The following is a 17,903-nucleotide window of genomic DNA, read 5'->3' as shown; positions in this document are numbered from 1 at the left end:
AAAATGTATGTGCTTGCTACTTTTACATACTTTATGCTTTACATACTTTTGTGTGTGATTCCAAAAATTGCTTATTTCTATTTTAACTCTATTTTATTATGTGAATAGATTTCAAGCATATTCCAAAGGATGGACAACAGTACAAATTCCATTTAAATTCAGTGACTATGGACTGAGCCACAGTCAAAATATCATCAGGCTGATTTCCACTCCACACTTTGCTCGTGTAGCATTTTTGTGAATAGTTTTAGGTATACTTCCCACCATGCACCAGATTAGTTGTGGAGTGTTTTTTCATCCCTTCAAGCAACCCCCTCACAGCTTGCAAGGATTAAGAAACATAAAACCATAGAGGTTTCATATTTTTTGTAACAGTGAGATACTTGTTGTTATTGTTGTTATTTGGTTTTTAGGAGCATTAGCAACTAAGGCCATATTGCTCCGGGATATGCGATGGTCATTCCCTGACCTTTCCGCATTCTCCGTATTTGGTGGTGACGGGCTCGAACCCCGGTCTAATCAAGAAGCATGTGCTACGCACTGCTGCACCTTCCCACCTCACAGTGAGATACTAAAATTTGTTAATAGCAAGCTATAATTTTCCATCGAGTTTGTTAGAGAACTACTCTGTGTTTTTTTTTCAAATAAAATGAACAACTACTTGTTCATTTTATTTGAAAGTTAGAAAGTTTGAAAGTTTGAGACTTAGAAAATGACAAAAAAAGTTCTTTTAAGTGTTATAAAAATTTTTCTATGCTTACTATGTCATATTCATAGTTACTTATAATGCCAAAAAACTTAAAATAAATTGTCATGTTCATATAACTATGAACATGACAATTTATTTTAAAAAAATCATTACATTAATAAGAAAAAAAAATTCAGTAATATTCACATGGTGCAGAATTATAAACTCTTAAAGGTGATATGTGAAAATCAGCATTTTTAACCACTTAGCTTACAAAATAAATAAAAGAAAACTAAAGAACATAGAACCACTATGATTATAATATTTTAATGTTACACAGAAAAGCATTGTAATGAATAAAAAATAATTTGATGAGAAATATTTAAGACTGTCTGCATGGACCTTCCACCGACACCTGTCTTACACAATGTAACAATGACACTGACTTCGACACCTGTATTACAAAATTTAACAGTGACACTGACAGTCAGCACACAAAGACTCAAATGATTATTCAGGAAACAAGTCCATACAATGATTGGAAAGATGGTGTTTTTGCAACATATATCACATTTGAGTTTTCCTTTGTCCAGCTGTGGAGATGATGCAGGCATGGAATTTATCCATCTTGACTCTAGCTTTTACTTGCCAATTGATATTACCTGATGAATAAAAATATATTCTATGAATGTGCAGGGTGCCTGATAACATGTGAGCCATATATTCAGGATTCAGGATCTGAAAACAATGAAAAAGTTCATATAAACATGTGTCCTATGGTTAAAGAGCTATGGCTATTTGAATTAAAAAAAAAAAAAATGCCTATGGAGTTTTCAGTAGTAATTAAATAATAAATAAGAACAGGTAGACACATACCTAGTGAATTGTTTATTCATATTTTTTATCGTTTTTTAAATTTTTTTCATTGAAAACGTCCTAATAATTTTTTAAATTCAAACAGCCTTAGTACCATAACTATCCAGAATCAAACATGTCATGTTTATATGAACTATTTACATTGTGTTAAGGATTTCTGAATTTATCCTGAAAGTACAGCTCACATGTTATGAAACATTCTGTATAACCTATATCCCCTTTAATGATATGAACAGGAAAATACAATGAAATAAGATAAGTATAAATCCAGTAAATATCTTTAATTATGAATACTTTGGAGCTTTTGAGACAATCGTGTCTCTTCTTCAACAGAGTTTGAACTTAACGGATACAGTTATGCATGCAGTGAAGCGTGTGAAGGCACATTATTCAGTTATTTAACTGGCATTCACTGTTGCTGCAGGGACATGCGCAGTTCTTCTCCAGCGCTTGTCAAGGTATAAAATGGTTGTCTCCAAGATGGGGTGCAGTCTCATGCCCTGCAGCAGTTCATGGCTCTCGAATTGCTCAATATATTGAGTGACACCTACCATAGGTGGTGGTGGAAGTGCCTGGAGTGGTCTATTATTTTGTAGTCTTGTTTGGGATTGAGGTCGTGTTGGATAGCCCAGAAGTGCTCTGCGATTACAGACTGGTCGGTCTCAGCAAGGCGGATTGCTCTGTCGTGTTCCGCAAGGCGGTCTTGAAGACGTCTCGAAGTCTCTCCTACGTAGCAGCTGTCACAGTCTCTACAGGTTATGCGGTATATTACACTGCTGCGTAAAAGAGGGGTCTTTACACTGGAGACTAGAGAACGTTGCAAAACCAACCGCATCATCCCTAAAGGGTTCTACTATAAAGCCCCATTTAGCAACACTCGCATGGACCGTGCCTGCTTTAACTTCAGTCTGCAGACCTTGAAATTATGGATAACCCATCTCCACTACAAAATCAAGAGAAATGGCTACAACAAATTCAGACTCTTACAAGAACTACAAGGTAAGATCTCACCTATCATATTTACCAACCTTGTACATACCATCTGTCGCCGAGCTAACCACATCTCCGATACTTATCGTTCGCGGCAACAACGAAAATTTATTAATTTAGATAGAGAGGCCAACTCCTCAAGAGCAAACACCTGTTCAACTGACACGACTTCCTTCGTCCTAAATCTAAGCAGCAAACAACTAACCATGGAGCAGCTCAACGTCTTGTCTACTGGTATGAAGTTCGCTGTCATGCCATCGAAACCACCGATCACACAGCTCACCATGGGAGTAGAGGCAAGTGTTACCAACCTCCCCGAAGAAACTGCTAATTAAATCCGTTTGAGAACAGCCACCATCCTCCGTAGCACACGGCCCACCTACTCAAACCTTAACCACTGTCAACACGCTGCCAACACTATTGTCATACTCCCTGCTGACAAAGGCCGTCGGACTGTCATATTAGACTGGTCAGCCTACCGAGAGAAAGTCCTGGCTCTCCTACTAGACCCCAGCATATATGAACCTGTGACAGATCCACCCATTAAGGTCTTAAAACATCTGGAGTCATGTGTCAATAAGCTTGTCCATGCATGGTTTAAAGAAAATAAAATCTCCGCTCCAACTCGGCGACTCCTTCATGCCATGGGCTGCCAACTGCCACAGTTTTATGGATTACCAAAAATCCATCCATAAGCCAAGCGTTCCTCTCAGACCCATAGTGTCCTGCTGCAATGCACCTACATATGAACTGTCCAAGTATAGTGTACATCTCCTCCCACCTCTTGTAGGAAATAGCACGCACACCGTCAATAACAGCGGCGAATTTATTCGCCTTATTAAAGACCTCTCAATTTCTGAAAACGCTTTATGGCATCATTTGATGTAGTGCTGCTATTTTACGTCAATCCCTGTCCAGCAGGCCGTACACTGCACCAAGAGGCTCCTTGATAATGATTAAACCTTCCAAACAGAACATCACTGTCTACTGACGACATCTGTACCGCCCTCAACCTGTGCTTGTCAAGCAGCATCTTCACTTTCGAGGATTCCGTATACCAACAAGTACATGGCACTGCTAGGGATGCACCTGTTAGTTCTGTAGTAGCCCACATCATCATTGAAGAATTAGAACAGATATTCCTGAACCCACCTGTACCTATTACAACATGGTGCAGATATGTTGATGACATCTTCACCGTCATCCTACGTGGCTCTGAAACAACACTACTAGAATATCTCAATTCCCTGTCTGGGTTCATCCAGTTCACTCTAGAGTTAGAGGTTAATGGATCACTCCTGTTCCTGGATGTCCTAGTAAAACGTGTGGGCCCACACCTGGAAACCTCAGTACCATAAGCCTATGTGGTGCGGTCAATTCACAAACTACAGATCCGGCCATGCCCCCAGTCATCTCAACTGCAAGGGCATGAGACTGCACCCCATCTTGGAGATAACCGTTTTATACCTCGACAAGTGCTGGAGAAGAACTGTGCATGTCCCTGCAGCAACAATGAACGCCAGTTTAATGACTGAATAACGTGCCTTCACATGCCTCACTGCCTGCACTCTATTCTCCAGAGCTTGGAGACATTCTAGCACAGATGCAGCTAGGTGCAGCGAGATTTCTCATGTGAGGACAGACTTAATCAATTGTGGCTACCCAACACACGTACTAGACAAGTGCCTATTGCAAGCACAAGAGCTCACAGTCCACCCGAGACCACCAACCCAGGACAATATATCTACCGTCTACGTTCCCTACTATCCAGGGGTGTCAGGCCAGATCTCTAAAATCCTCAGGGAATACCGCATAAAATGCATACAATTGTCCTGTAGAAGCCTACGTGCTCTAGTCTCCAGTGTAAAGACCCCTGTCACCCCTCTCTTACGCAGCAGTGTAATATACCGCATAACCTGTAGAGACTGTGACAGCTGCTACGTAGGAGAGACTTCAAGACCGCCTTGCGGAACACGGCAGAGCAATCCGCCTTGCTGAGACCGACCAGTCCGTAATCGTAGAGCACTTCTGGGCTACCCACCACGACCTCAATCCCAAACGAGACTACGAAATAATAGACCACTCCAGGCACTTCCCCTACTGCCTATGGTTGGAGTCACTCAATATATTGAGCAATTCGAGAACCATGAACCACTGCAAGGGCATGAGACTGCACCCCATCTTGGAGATAACCGTTTTATACCTCGACAAGTGCTGGAGAAGAACTGCGCATGTCCCTGCAGCAACAATGAATGCCAGTTTAATGAGTGAATAACATGCCTTCACACGCCTCACTGCACGCATAACTACATCCATTAAGTTCAAACTCTGTTGAAGAAGAGACACAATTGTCTCAAAAGTTCCAAAGTATTCATAATTAAAAATATTTACTGGATTTACACTTATCTTATTTCATTGTACCATGGATCCCAGTACAACAGGCCTATTTATACTTATAGGAAAAATACATCCAAAAGACACTGAGAAACCTACCTACAAACTATAGAACTATCTTCACAGGTACAAAAATCACAACCATATGAAAATTTAGATCCAGATGAATAAATCTTGTTCCCTACTGTGCATCCCTGCAACTGTGAAACTATGCACTGTTCATTATTACATGACCATCCAGCATGAAAGGCTACCACTTCCACCTTACCAGCAAAACATAACTTCTGACAACTATTTATACTATGTTCCTAAGATAAAAAAATTTATATTTCAGTAAATGATAGAATTGTTCATTATAATCATTATTATTTAATTTCAAATTCCATGCTAAACATGCAACAAAATATGAAATACTACTACATTTACTAAATGTTCAAATGTTTTTTATTTATTTATTTATTTGTATAGATGATTCCTAAGAGAAAGCCCTCAAACTCAGCCTGTGAATTTTTGATGAAGCCATACTTAGCCAAGCCAATCAGTGTGTGCATTGTGGGTACTACACTACTCACAAAATAGTGTAGCATCACATTATGTTGTCAATTGGCCTCCAGGCCCAAAAATTTCTGTTGTTGTGGAAGTAGTTAGTTTGAATAAATTCAAGGAAAAATTACACAAACTATTAAAGCAGATTGGAAGAGGAGGAGACAGGTAATGGTGGGGAGGATTTTTTTTTTTTTGGCTGATATTTTATAAGCTTGCTTTCTTGCATCATTTGCCACTACTAATACAAACTGTGGAACACCATAATTACTTGTTTGCTGTCCTTGCTTAGAAGGAGGTGGCAAAACAATTATCGGTTGCATCAACTTCACCCCAACTACACTTCTAGCCAAAGAATGTACAAATGATTTCTAGAGAAGAAAATCCTGCCCTTTACCCCAAGAATGTGAATATCTAGAAAGAAAAGGGGATAACAGAGTTAGATGGAGCTTCCCATAAAAAAATAAAATAAAAAAAAAGAATACCACTGCTGAGAGAGAGTCCAAGTACATTTCTGCACCAGCAACATGCAACAACACTGCCCAATATGAGAAATCACCAGAAACAGAACTCCAAGCCAATTGCTGTCCAATCAGGTGAAGGTTACTGATTTGGCAAGAGACTACATACCTAGTTCATACATCAACAATTGTCAGCACAGTTATCAGCACACCCAACAGTTATCAAGCATAAGCCTCTGTTAAAAGGTACCTGAGTTGGAGTCAGTGACAACAAAGACATCTCTATCTAAAACATGGATCCAGATAGGACTAAATTAGCAGTTTAACACAGAGATCATCAAACCAGGAGGTGCAGTCCAGAGCCTGACAGCACAAATCCCCAGCATGGATAGCAGTTTGCTTTCCACGCTGGGGATTACAGGCAATACAGTCCAAGACAAAGGCCTGGTCCAGAGCAAGGATAAAGACTAGAGCCAACCAACAGAGCCAAATGAAGAGGTCATAGGAGATTCAATCCAGACCAGAACCTGCCACTGCAAATTCACTGCATGAAATGCAGTCCAGAGCAATTATCCAAATAGAAGTATCCTTGAAGGAACAAAGATCCCACAAAAGCCACATCCATCCAGCATCTACAAAGGATGACATTCCAAATCCCGAGTTGAAAACCAACCAGGAGTTATCCCTACAACCACGTTTTGGTCAAATCCTCCATTCACAGATGAACTGAGGTTGTGAAAGTGGGCAACCCACCCAATTTCACCCTCCAGTCAATTGTTTCCTATTAACACTACCATATGAGTTGGCAATAATGAAGAGAACCTCATAAAGAGCAAAGATTTAGACCAGAACCAACACAGGGTCCAATCCAGAGTTTAATGCAGTCCAATCCAGGTCTAATGCAAGTCCCAATACAGAGAGCAGTTTGAATCATCATCAAGGTCAACATAACATATGAGGTAGTCCAATAAGAGATCATTCAAGATCCAGTACAGAGATCATTTCAGATTTGCAGTGATGTGCTCTGTTCCAGAGTATGTCACTGCAAATTTCCCGCACAAAAGGCAATCCAAATCAGGAAGGTACATACCTTTGAGGAAAGAGGGATCATAGCAGGCCATATCATATCTATTTCAAACATTATTCCTATAACCATTTTCCATATCATATCCATTACAAACATTATCCTTATGATCATTTTCCCGTCTGATCCTCTATTCACAAGTAGATTAAAGTTATGAAGGTGGACTTAATTACAGGGAATAGAGTTACCATATCCAAGTCCATTTTCACCATACAATCGACTATTTCTTATAATCACTGTCCCACTAGGGACTAAAATTCCCGCCACATTCATAATTAGTGTCTTCCTCTTTAATATCCCCATAGATTAGCAAAATCCTTTTTCTCCAAATCACAAGCATCATTAAAAAAAATCTTGAAATGCAGAGAATTACTAGACATCCTTCACCAATTGCTATTCACTGTCCTCAGTGATATTCATTAGTGCAAGCAGCCCTAATGTCAGATAAGCTGCACAACAGTATAAAAAATGCACCCAACTTCTGCCAGAGAGTGACAGAAGAGGGTGCTGACTCCCTTTAAAAATTACAGCTGTGAATTACAGGCTCCAAAAAAGCGTAAGTGTTTGCCTTTTTATTTACCTAATTGTTATTTTATATCGTACTTTATACGTAGTCTTATAGTTATTGATACGCTGGTTATTTTTATTTTAGATAAAGAGTTTTTGTAGATTACTACTTAATATACGTAAAACCGTTATTTCATTCGAATCTTGCAGCCATTGTTTTTGTATAGAGTTGTAGGGAATTCAAATTTTTAATTGTGGTAACTAGGCAGCTCTAACGTATAATTATATAGCGTAATATGCATCACTGCATTTAGGATTCTATTAGACAGCGTAGTATTGACAATTAATTAATTAAATTTATTGATCTTATTAATTTAAAATATCATGCCCCAGACTAGAGCAGCAAAGCAACGGGCACAAAGTGGCAGGAGTGCTGTGAATCGGTGGAGAACTGAGAGGGGATTAATCGTGGATGCTACTAAAAGTTTCATACCTATTAAGAAATATTGTTCAAGGTTTAGGCCTAAATGGTTATCAAATGAACTACTGAGACTCGTGACAGAGAAGAAAAATGCATGGGATGCATATAAATTATCAAGTGACTCAGAAGCCTATGGCAGATATAAGCTAGTCTGTAATCAGGTCACAAAGGAGGTTAAGGCAGGCGAAGGAAGATTACGAGAAATCTTTGGCAAAGGATGCTAAGAAAAACAGCAAGGATTTCTTAACTTATATAAACTCTAAAAGGAAGGGGATGAATCTGATTGGTCCACTGGATATCGATGGTTTGGCTGTTGATGATCCTGCTCAGATAGCAAACAAACTGAATGAGTATTTCTGCATCTACATTCACACATGAGGAGTTATTAGGGTTTGAAAATGGCAGAAGGTTATCAAATTGTAGCAGGGCACTTAATGATTTTGTAATAACTGAGAGCAAAGTGGAGGAGAAATTGTTGAAGTTAAACATAAGAAAGACACTGGGGTGGATGGGGGTCTATCCAGTTATATTAAAGGAGGCGGCAAAGCAACTAAGCAAACCCTTAGCCATAATTATGAGAACATCCTTGGACTCAGGGGAGGTCCCCACGGACTGGAGATGTGCAATTCACAAAGGGGGATCGAAGGGTGACGAGTAATTACAGACCAGTTAGTTTAACTTCTGTTCTGGGTAAAATAATGGAGTCACTGGTTAAAGATGCATTGAAGGATCATCTAGACAAGACTGCAGCAATAATTCAGACACAGCATGGGTTTGTTAAGGGAAAGTCTTGTCTGACAAATTTGATAGGATATTATGATGTGGTTACAAAGGAACTGGATGCAAAAAATAATTTTGATATCATATATTTGTATTTCAGGAAAGCTTTTGACACTGTTGCGCATGGAAGACTATTGTACAAATTGGAGCAGAATGGTATTAAGGGTAAGTTGCTACAATGGATAAAAGGATGGTTGAGTGGGAGAAGACAGAGGGTGGTAATTAATGGGTACTGCTCTTCATGGGCTAATGTTATTAGTGGAGTCCCACAGGGTTCGGTTTTGGGTCCACTGTTGTTTTGTATATTTATCAATGATATTGATGAAGGTATATCAGGCTTAGTGTCGAAGTTTGCAGATGATACAAAGGTTGGCAGGGTTGTTAATGACAGTAATGGCAGTGTGCTACTGCCATTACTGGATCCATAACAGGATCTAGATAATTTGGGCAGATGGGCTAAGAAGTGGCAACTGAAGTTTAACCTTGACAAATGCAAAGTACTGCATATGGGTAGAAGTAACCCCAGAGAAACATACCAACTGTGTGGTACTACACTTAAGGTGGTAGAAAATGAAAAAGACCTGAGAGTAATTGTGCAGTCAGATATGAAGTTTTCTGAGCAATGCAGACAGGCTGCCAGGGCAGGTCATGGGGTTTTGTCAATGATATATAGGAATTTTGCTAGCAGGGAGGAGGAGGTGATTGTTCCTCTGTATAAGCCAATGGTCAGGCTGTGCCTTGAGTACTGCATACAGGTCTGGAGGTCTCATTTTAGGAAGGATGTAGATTTGCTTGAGCATGTACAGAGAAGGGCAACAAGATTGTTGAGGGGAATGAAGGGATCCTCTTACCAAGAGAGGCTTAAGTTCTGTAAATTGCAGTGGCTGGAGACTAGGCACCTGTGCAGTGATCTGATTGAGGTGTATAAGGCCTTGAATGGGTTGAGCACGCTGAATTCTGATGGGATCCTTCCACTTGTTCAGATTACGAACCTAAGGGGGCATAAATTCAAATTAAGAAAAGACAGATGTAGAATAGATGTGCGGAAATTTGCCTTTAGCCATCGGATGGTTAATTGCTGGAACAAACTTTCATCTGTCGTTGTGGAAGTTGATAGGTTAAAAAATTTAAGGAGGAACTGGACAGGCATTTGGAGGGAATGGTGTGATATATATATATTTTTTTATTTTGGCAGATGTTGCATAAGCTCATACACTTGCTTTCTTACATCACATGCCACTACTACTACTACTACTATGACAACAAGAAACACCAAGTCCTGCAACTTCCCAAAGAAAGAACCATGGCCTGTTAACAAAAATATTACTTTCAAGCATGTTGGGCTTATGTGATTACCAAAAACACACCAGCCATGCACCAAGAAACAAACTACACAAAAGAAATTCTTTGTAGTCAGTCATTTATTCAATTCAGCCCAACATACTTGCCATTTATCCATGAAAAATAACCATAATGACTTCTCTCCTCTTTCTCCAACTATCATGAAAGAAGCAGTGGAAAAAACAAAACCCCACCAATCACTGGAATACTGTAGTCATAAGAATTCTCTTACTTTTATAATCTCTGCTGAAATTGATAGATTTAGAAAATGAAAACAAAAAACAATAAATAAAGATATGCAGAACCCCTCCTACCCCTTTTGTAAACTGCAGTGGTCTGCAGAACTCAGAATAAAAACCTCTAAATTTTTTTTAAAAGCTCTTTTATGCCAAATACAGTTAAAACATTGGAAACATCTACCTCAATGAATATTATGAAGAGAAAAATAAGTTTAGAGTGATGTGTTGAACTCATAGGATGGAGAAATATAAAATGTGGTTATCAACATCCTTTATTTGCCAAAGCAGCTATTAATTTACTTGAGGTCTGGCTCCATAACTCTTATCATAAACCTGTACACTTTGAAACTTACACTAATCAATCCTATTAGCAAGGCTCTCTCTAATTAGAGGATGAGTTTTATGTTCCCAATGCCTTAGTTCTATACTTGGCAGTGCAATGGTTTTACTCCTTATTGCACTTGTCCTGGTGCATTATAGCCTTTGTCATTTTGGCATCATCAAATTCGAAATCCAGTGTATATTGCAAAGTCTGCATTTATGTCATACTCCTCTCCCTTACTTTTATAAACATTTTTAGATCTAATCCTTTACTTCTTTTTGTATTTACATTCATGGCTAAAGCTTTCTTTACTCATACTTGTATGTCATCATTCTTAACATCACTGGCAACAGTACCAATACTTTATACATTTATTATGATAATTTTTATTCATCTTTATTAATGTTCATTCAGTTATAATTTTTTAGTACTGTTCATTCAGTTATATTTTTTTAGTACTGTTCATTCAATTGTAACTTTTCTTTTTTAACCCAGCAGATATCACACTCCAGTTTGGTGCAATGGGTATCATGCTGCCCCTGTAAGTTGACCAATTTTGATTTTATTTAAGGAAAAAGTTTATGGATTTTTTTTTTAATTAATTCTGCTTAAAACTTGTTATTGTAAGCAGAATTCAAATTGATATACAACTTGATGACAGATGCTGATGCATGAACTGGTGTAGTGTTTGCCCAACAGTCTTGAAATTTTATGCTTTTAACATTGTCTTATCCAACTATGACAATGTTAGTTAGGCATAGTGGTCATTGCATAAATTTCCAGAATTACTAAAAGTGTAAGATAGAAGGAAAAACAAGGAGTAAGAATAAAACTATGAAGATTTAAACCTAGGAGTGGTTGCACGGAACCTGTCAAGTGACTCATGAGAAAAAGTTTTGCACATTTTTTTTGGTTGAAAATTAATGAATGAAGCTTTCTTTACTTTCCTAGATATAGTTTTAGTTTTATACTGGTTGTTTTTGAAGCAATATGTTATGTTTTTCACAGGGTAATTGTGTGAAGGAAACAGACAGGTGTTGCATACCAATTTTTTTCAACATTTAGTTTTCTCACATATGTGTCCTCTGACTTGCAGTGCCTGCATTTTTCATTTTATATGAATGATTACCATTCTAGTTCATCGACTTCTTAGAAAAAAAGGCAGATTTATTAGTTTAATCTATTTCCTGGAAGTGGCATATTAGTTTAATCTGTCATCTAGAGGTAACAACAAATAAAACCTAATGGGCTGAAAAAAAAAAAAAGTAGAGTCCATGCTATTCTATTTTAAGGAAATGCACCAATCAATACTGTAATCTTTCTGAACTTCTAAGTAAATTGAGGAAAGACAGATGTAGGATAGCTGTGCGGAAGTTTGCCTTTAGCCAGCGGGTGGTTGGTTGGTGGAACAGACTTCCATCCTTTATTGTGGCAGTTGATAGCCTAAATAAATTTAAGGCTGAGCTGGACAGGTACTTGGAACAAACAGAGGGGTGAAATGGAAGTGTTTTTTTTTTGGCTGATGCTGCATAAGCTTGCTTTCTTGCATCATATGCCTCTACTAATGCTAATGCTAAGTTATACTTAACTTAACTTACATACTTTCTTTCCCTTCATTTCCAATATCTTTCCACTGTCTGTTTCTTAATCTTTCCACTTCCTGAACTATTATGTTTATGTTTATGGGAAGAATGGAGGTTTTCTGATTTTCTATAATCCATTATATTTCATCTCTTTTAGCAAAAATACCAGACAAAATCTTCTACACCAGAGCATACTAGCCCTCTGGTGTGTCTGGACTGTCTTATCTGATTAACCTCTTTAGACTTGCCTTGTTATGAAATTACAGTTTTATCATATAAAAAAGCACCTCTAACCTCTCAAATTGTACACACACACACACACACACATGTATACGAGGGCTGTTCAATAAATAATGGTTGTAATTTTTTTTTTCACAACATACCTTTATTAATCATCTATATTTTGATGGTCCTTTTAAAAGTAGTCCCCTTTTGATGAAATGTACTTATTCCAATGTTTCTTCCATTCTTCAAAAACATGGTGGAAGCTACAATTGCCTCTAATGTTTTTATAACCTCTTCTGATGACTGGAAACATTTTCCTCACAGCTCTCTCTTTAACTTTGGAAATAAAAAAAAAAAATAGCAGGCCAGGTTGTAGGGTGGATGAGGAACACATTTGATATTAATGCTGACTAAGTACTTGATGACAGTATGAGCAATGTGAGGTGTGGTTTTGTCATGATGCAACATCCACCGACCTGCATGCAGTTATGATCGTTTGTGGCAAATGTGATCCCACAAAGTTTGCAGTGCAGTTCTGTACTAAGGTCCCATAACAGTCATATGAAGTGACACAATATGCTGATAAACCAATCCTTGAATGTCAAAAAAGAGACAACTGTAATCTTTCCTGCAGAAGCCACAAATTTTACTTTTTTTCAGTGTTGGTGATGATGTAGACTTCTAAACTTCTTCTTCTGCTTACTCTCTGGGTCAAAATTCTGAAATTATGCCTCATCTGCCATTATCACCTTGTGCAGAAACTCACCATCTTCAGTAACCTCATTGCAGCTTCTGACAAACCTCCATGAAAACCTGCTGTTGCTCAAGCATAGTAGTCTTGGAACCCAGCTTGCCAAACATCTTTGTCAATTGCCTTACTGTTAAACGATGATCTTCTCTCACAATTATAGAAGCAGTGTTTATGGTTTCTGTTGTGACAGCAATGGTTAGAGCTCCAGGTCTGCTGATTTTTGTTATTTGTTGTTGTTGTTGTTGTTTGGTTTTTAGGAGCATTAACAACTAAGGCCATACTGCTCCAGGATATGCGGTGGTCATTCCCTGACCTTTCCGCATCCTCCGTATTTGGTGATGGCGGGCTCGAACCCCGGTCTAATCAAGAAGTGTGTGCTACGCACTGCTGCTCCTTCCCACCTGGCTATGGAGGTGCCATTTTTTTGTTATTTGAATCATGTCCATCTTTACACATTGTAAGCTGCTATATGGAAACAGATTCACCATAAGCTTCGTTTAACATTTCATATGCTTCTGGTGATGTTTTCTTGAGACAGAAACAAAATGTAAGAGCTGCATACCATTCCTTGCATGTTATGTCCATTTTTTCATAGGCAAAAACAGGCATAAACTTGACCAACCACCAAGGTGGTCATTCCAATGAGTCAACTGCACAGTCAGGGCTGGCATTAGCATTTGTTGCACCTGAGGCAAAACCTTGTAACCGCACCTAATACAGAAAAGCATCTGCACTTTGCAGAACCATTGAAAGAAAACACTTAAACAAAACAGTTTATTAATAATTCCTATATTTAGACATTTTCAAAAATTTGAGTTGTAAAACATTAACAAGAGAGGTGAGTAAAAACACACTATTTATAGGAGAAGATAATTAAAATAAATGAAAGAAGTTATAATACATAGGTATATAAATTTATTAAATTAATAAAGATGGTATTATTAATTATTACAAAAGATGCAAATTTAAAAATAATAAATGATATAATAAATAAAGAACATAGCAAAAAAATATTTGGTATGTTCTTTATTTTTTTCATGCATTTCTAATGTCTGATCTTTTTCCCCATTGAAAAGTGTTTGCTTGGCAAAGTGCACCTGTCAGAGGAAAATAGTTTACAACAAAACCAATAAACTGCACTGTTTGTTATGGAGTAAACAAGCCAAGATCTTTCAATCACTTCATTATTACTTAAGACTCTGTTACAAAAATTTGCTGAAAACTGCTGACCATTGCTTTGAGGGAACTTAAAATCTGAATCAAACACTTTCACAGGTTCTTTTTTTTACAATAAGTGTAAAACATTTGGTCCCAAAAATGAGAAGAACTCTTTATTGCATACAAAAGGCATACAAGATGATCATTAGAAATTTGAGTAGTAATACTATTAATAATTATCAATACATCTTTTTCTACATCTTGCACACAACATATTGCAGATTTGTTTTCTTTATTCTCACAAGTATGCAGGCAGTGCCTCCATAGCCAGGTGGGAAGGAGCAGCAGTGCGTAGCACACGCTTCTTGATTAGACCAGAGTTCGAGCCCATGCCCACCAAATATGGAGGATGTGGAAAGGTCAGGGAATGACCACCGCATATCCCCAGAGCAATATGGTCTTAGTTGCTAATGCTCCTAAAAACCAAATAACAAACAAACAAGTAGGCAATGGAGAAATTGAAGATGACAGGAGAATGTCAGTTTCACAACAAGTTTTATTTGTTGTAGAAATTTTCCTCAATATAAAGTGACCCATAGCTTTCGATTGTTTTTCATTCTGCTCATTTTTGAATTTTTTTCTTTTTGACGTTCTCCCAGCCACTCAGTTTTCTTTTCATGCTTCCACCCATTATTTCAGGGTAAGTACTTTTTGATAAGTTTCGACCAGCTAACAAAAACAGAGAAGTATTGTAAAACACATTTTGACAAAATTACACAAAAATAATATTGAAATTAATTTAATTAATTAATTATTGTATGTCAATTTCAAATTTATAAAATAGATCCTCAGAAAAATTCAGTACAGTAAAAAAATAAAAGTTAGTAAATTTAAATGAAGGTTCTTCAATAAGCAAACAAACTAAAATGTAATACAATTTAGCACTTAATTTTTAACATATGCAAATACTATACATAAGTAAAAAGCAGGAATCTAAAATGTTCTCTGGAACATGTTTAAAATTATTTAAAATTTTTCACTATTATGACATAGAAAAGTAAAGATCTTTAAATCAAAAAACCCGGTTGATCACACTTTGCATGTTGATAAAAATATATTCACATCTCAAATAAGTTGTTGTTATTTGGTTTTTAGGAGCATTAGCAACTAAGGCCATATTGCTCCGGGATATGCGGTGGTCATTCCCTGACCTTTCCGCATCCTCCGTATTTGGTGGTGACGGGCTCAAACCCCGGTCTAATCAAGAAGCGTGTGCTATGCACTGCTGCTCCTTCCCACCTGGCTACGGAGGCGCCTCTCAAATAAGTGTATCTGTCATCACAATTATGTGAGATGAAAGGAATAAATAATTTTATTTCTTAAGATTATTATTATAATTAATGCCACGTGAGATTAATAATATAATTTATTAAGCTAATCACCTAAATCACTATACATTTAAGGTGACCACTATATATTTCAGGCATCTTACCAATACCATCATCAGACCATTCTGTTTGGGGGCAGAAAAATATCAAGAGTTACAAATCTGAATATATTAGAATAACAATTACCAATATTACAAATACAATTAATATTACAATCACATATAAGTTAATTAATTGTGAATTATAAGTCTAAAGCATTAAGTTTGAATTACCATTACAAGAGAAAACAGATATTAAATTAAGTGAAACCAAATACATAAAGATTACATTCTTACCTGCTGACAGACTCCTCTTGCCGATGCTCCCAGAAACCTGATATTTCTGGGAGCATCAGCATACAGGCAAGGGGTGCTGCCAGCAGTTAATTTATAGGTGAGGGATTAAGACCATTAACCAATGGAATGGTGCCAAGTTTTACCCTAGATCCAGTGGTTCTTGTGTAGCAGAAGCCTGGGGCGACCTCTGCTCTCATACTCCAAACATTAGCGTTGGTGTTAACAGGCTGGTTCTGGGGGTCTGGAGGAGGTTTATGTGGGCTGCTGCTCCAGATATCTGGACTATTTTCTGCCCCCCAACAGTATGGTCTGATGATGGGTATCAGTAAGATGCCTGAAATGTCACCTTAAATGTATAGTGGTTTAGGCGATTAGCTTAATAAACTATATTATTAATTTAATGTGGTATATGAGTGGTATTAATAATAGTAATAATCTTAATGGGAAAAAACCATGTAATGTCCTTCCCTAACTATATTTCTTTCTTAAATAACTGTCCTTAAATGCAAGAGAATGAAGTATGAATGTTTACTGTAATTAAATTTTAAGCCTCCATACCTACACTTTTGATTGAATAATCAAAGCCTGCACTCAGCATTACAAGGGTGATTACCAGAATTTTACGGCCCAATTAACAGTACACCATGTATTTCTACATTCAACATCATTAAGGAATTATGGATTGCTGGGGTATATTTGTATAATTGCTGATAGTGAAAACCTAGCAATACAATAAATAAGCAAGTAGAAAGAAATAAATAAGAAAGTAGAAATTTGATATTGAATGTTAGAGGTAAGACACATTTTACATTTAACAATTGCCATCTAAAATTATACGGTACCTAGGTGATACCGCATCATTTTAGGTGGCAGTTTCAGGACAATATGATAGTTGATGGATTTCTTCAATACTGCAGAAAATGTCAAGAGCAATGGGACAATAACTGGAACATTTGTCACCCTTTTAGGAATTGACTGGACATGAGAAAATTTCCATGCACAAGGAAAACCATAAATGGAATAACAGAAGAGAACACAAAAAGTAAATTCTGGAGTACAGCTTATGCTAAGAGGAGATAAGAGCTCAAATTAATTAAAGTGATGTATTTTTGTCAATAATTATGAGTATTGATAGAGATAAGCAAAAGTAGCAGCAAATTCTTTTTTAGGTGAAATAAAAAAAAAAAAACTGAATTTTGTATTGAAGTATGGAGAATGATCTGTAGAAGAGTATTTGAGGAACTAGTATATGCATATGTAGTAGTAGTAGTAGTGGCATGTGATGCAAGAAAGCAAGTGTATGAGCTTATGCAGCATCAGCCAAAAAAAAAATCACACCATTCCCTCCAAATGCCTGTCCAGTTCCTCCTTAAATTTATTCAACCTATCAACTTCCACAACAACAGATGGAAGTTTGTTCCAGCAATTAACCACCCGCTGGCTAAAGGCAAATTTCCGCACATCTATTCTACATCTGTCCTTTCTTAATTTGAATTTATGCCTACTTAGGTTCGTAATCTGAACAAGTGGAAGGATCCCATCAGAATTCAGCGTGCTCAACCCATTCAAGGCCTTATACACCTCAATCAGATCACTGCATAGGTACCTAGTCTCCAGCCACTGCAATTTGCAGAACTTAAGCCTCTCTTGGTAAGAGTATCCCTTCATTCCCCTCACCAATAAACCAGTTCTAATTGTTCCTTTCCTTTAAGTAAAGATTTTTAAAACTGGAGAATGGAATGTAGTGGGTACAGTCA

General features: G+C 37.4%; 1 protein-coding gene across 3 annotated transcripts in view; it reads right to left on the bottom strand.

Moving 5' to 3' along the window:
* The window catches only part of LOC150080448 (kielin/chordin-like protein), a 1,054,752-nt gene that overhangs the window by 785,411 nt on the left and 251,438 nt on the right, over positions 1-17,903 (bottom strand). For all 3 annotated transcript variants that reach the window (XR_016547392.1, XM_090381408.1, XM_090381409.1), the window contains exon 8: positions 5,048-5,256. Coding sequence is in view for 2 of the 3 variants with exons in the window: in XM_090381408.1 (XP_090237534.1) it covers positions 5,048-5,256 (209 nt within the window). In the remaining variant the exon portion in view is untranslated. The remainder of the gene's footprint in view (positions 1-5,047; positions 5,257-17,903) is intronic.

This window comes from Mastigoproctus giganteus, chromosome 9 (assembly GCF_048544385.1).
Source record: "Mastigoproctus giganteus isolate SK-2022 chromosome 9, ASM4854438v1, whole genome shotgun sequence".
Lineage (NCBI taxonomy): Eukaryota > Metazoa > Arthropoda > Arachnida > Uropygi > Thelyphonidae > Mastigoproctus > Mastigoproctus giganteus.
The sequence above is the reverse complement of the archived record's forward strand: the minus strand, read 5'-3'. Positions and strand labels throughout refer to the sequence as shown.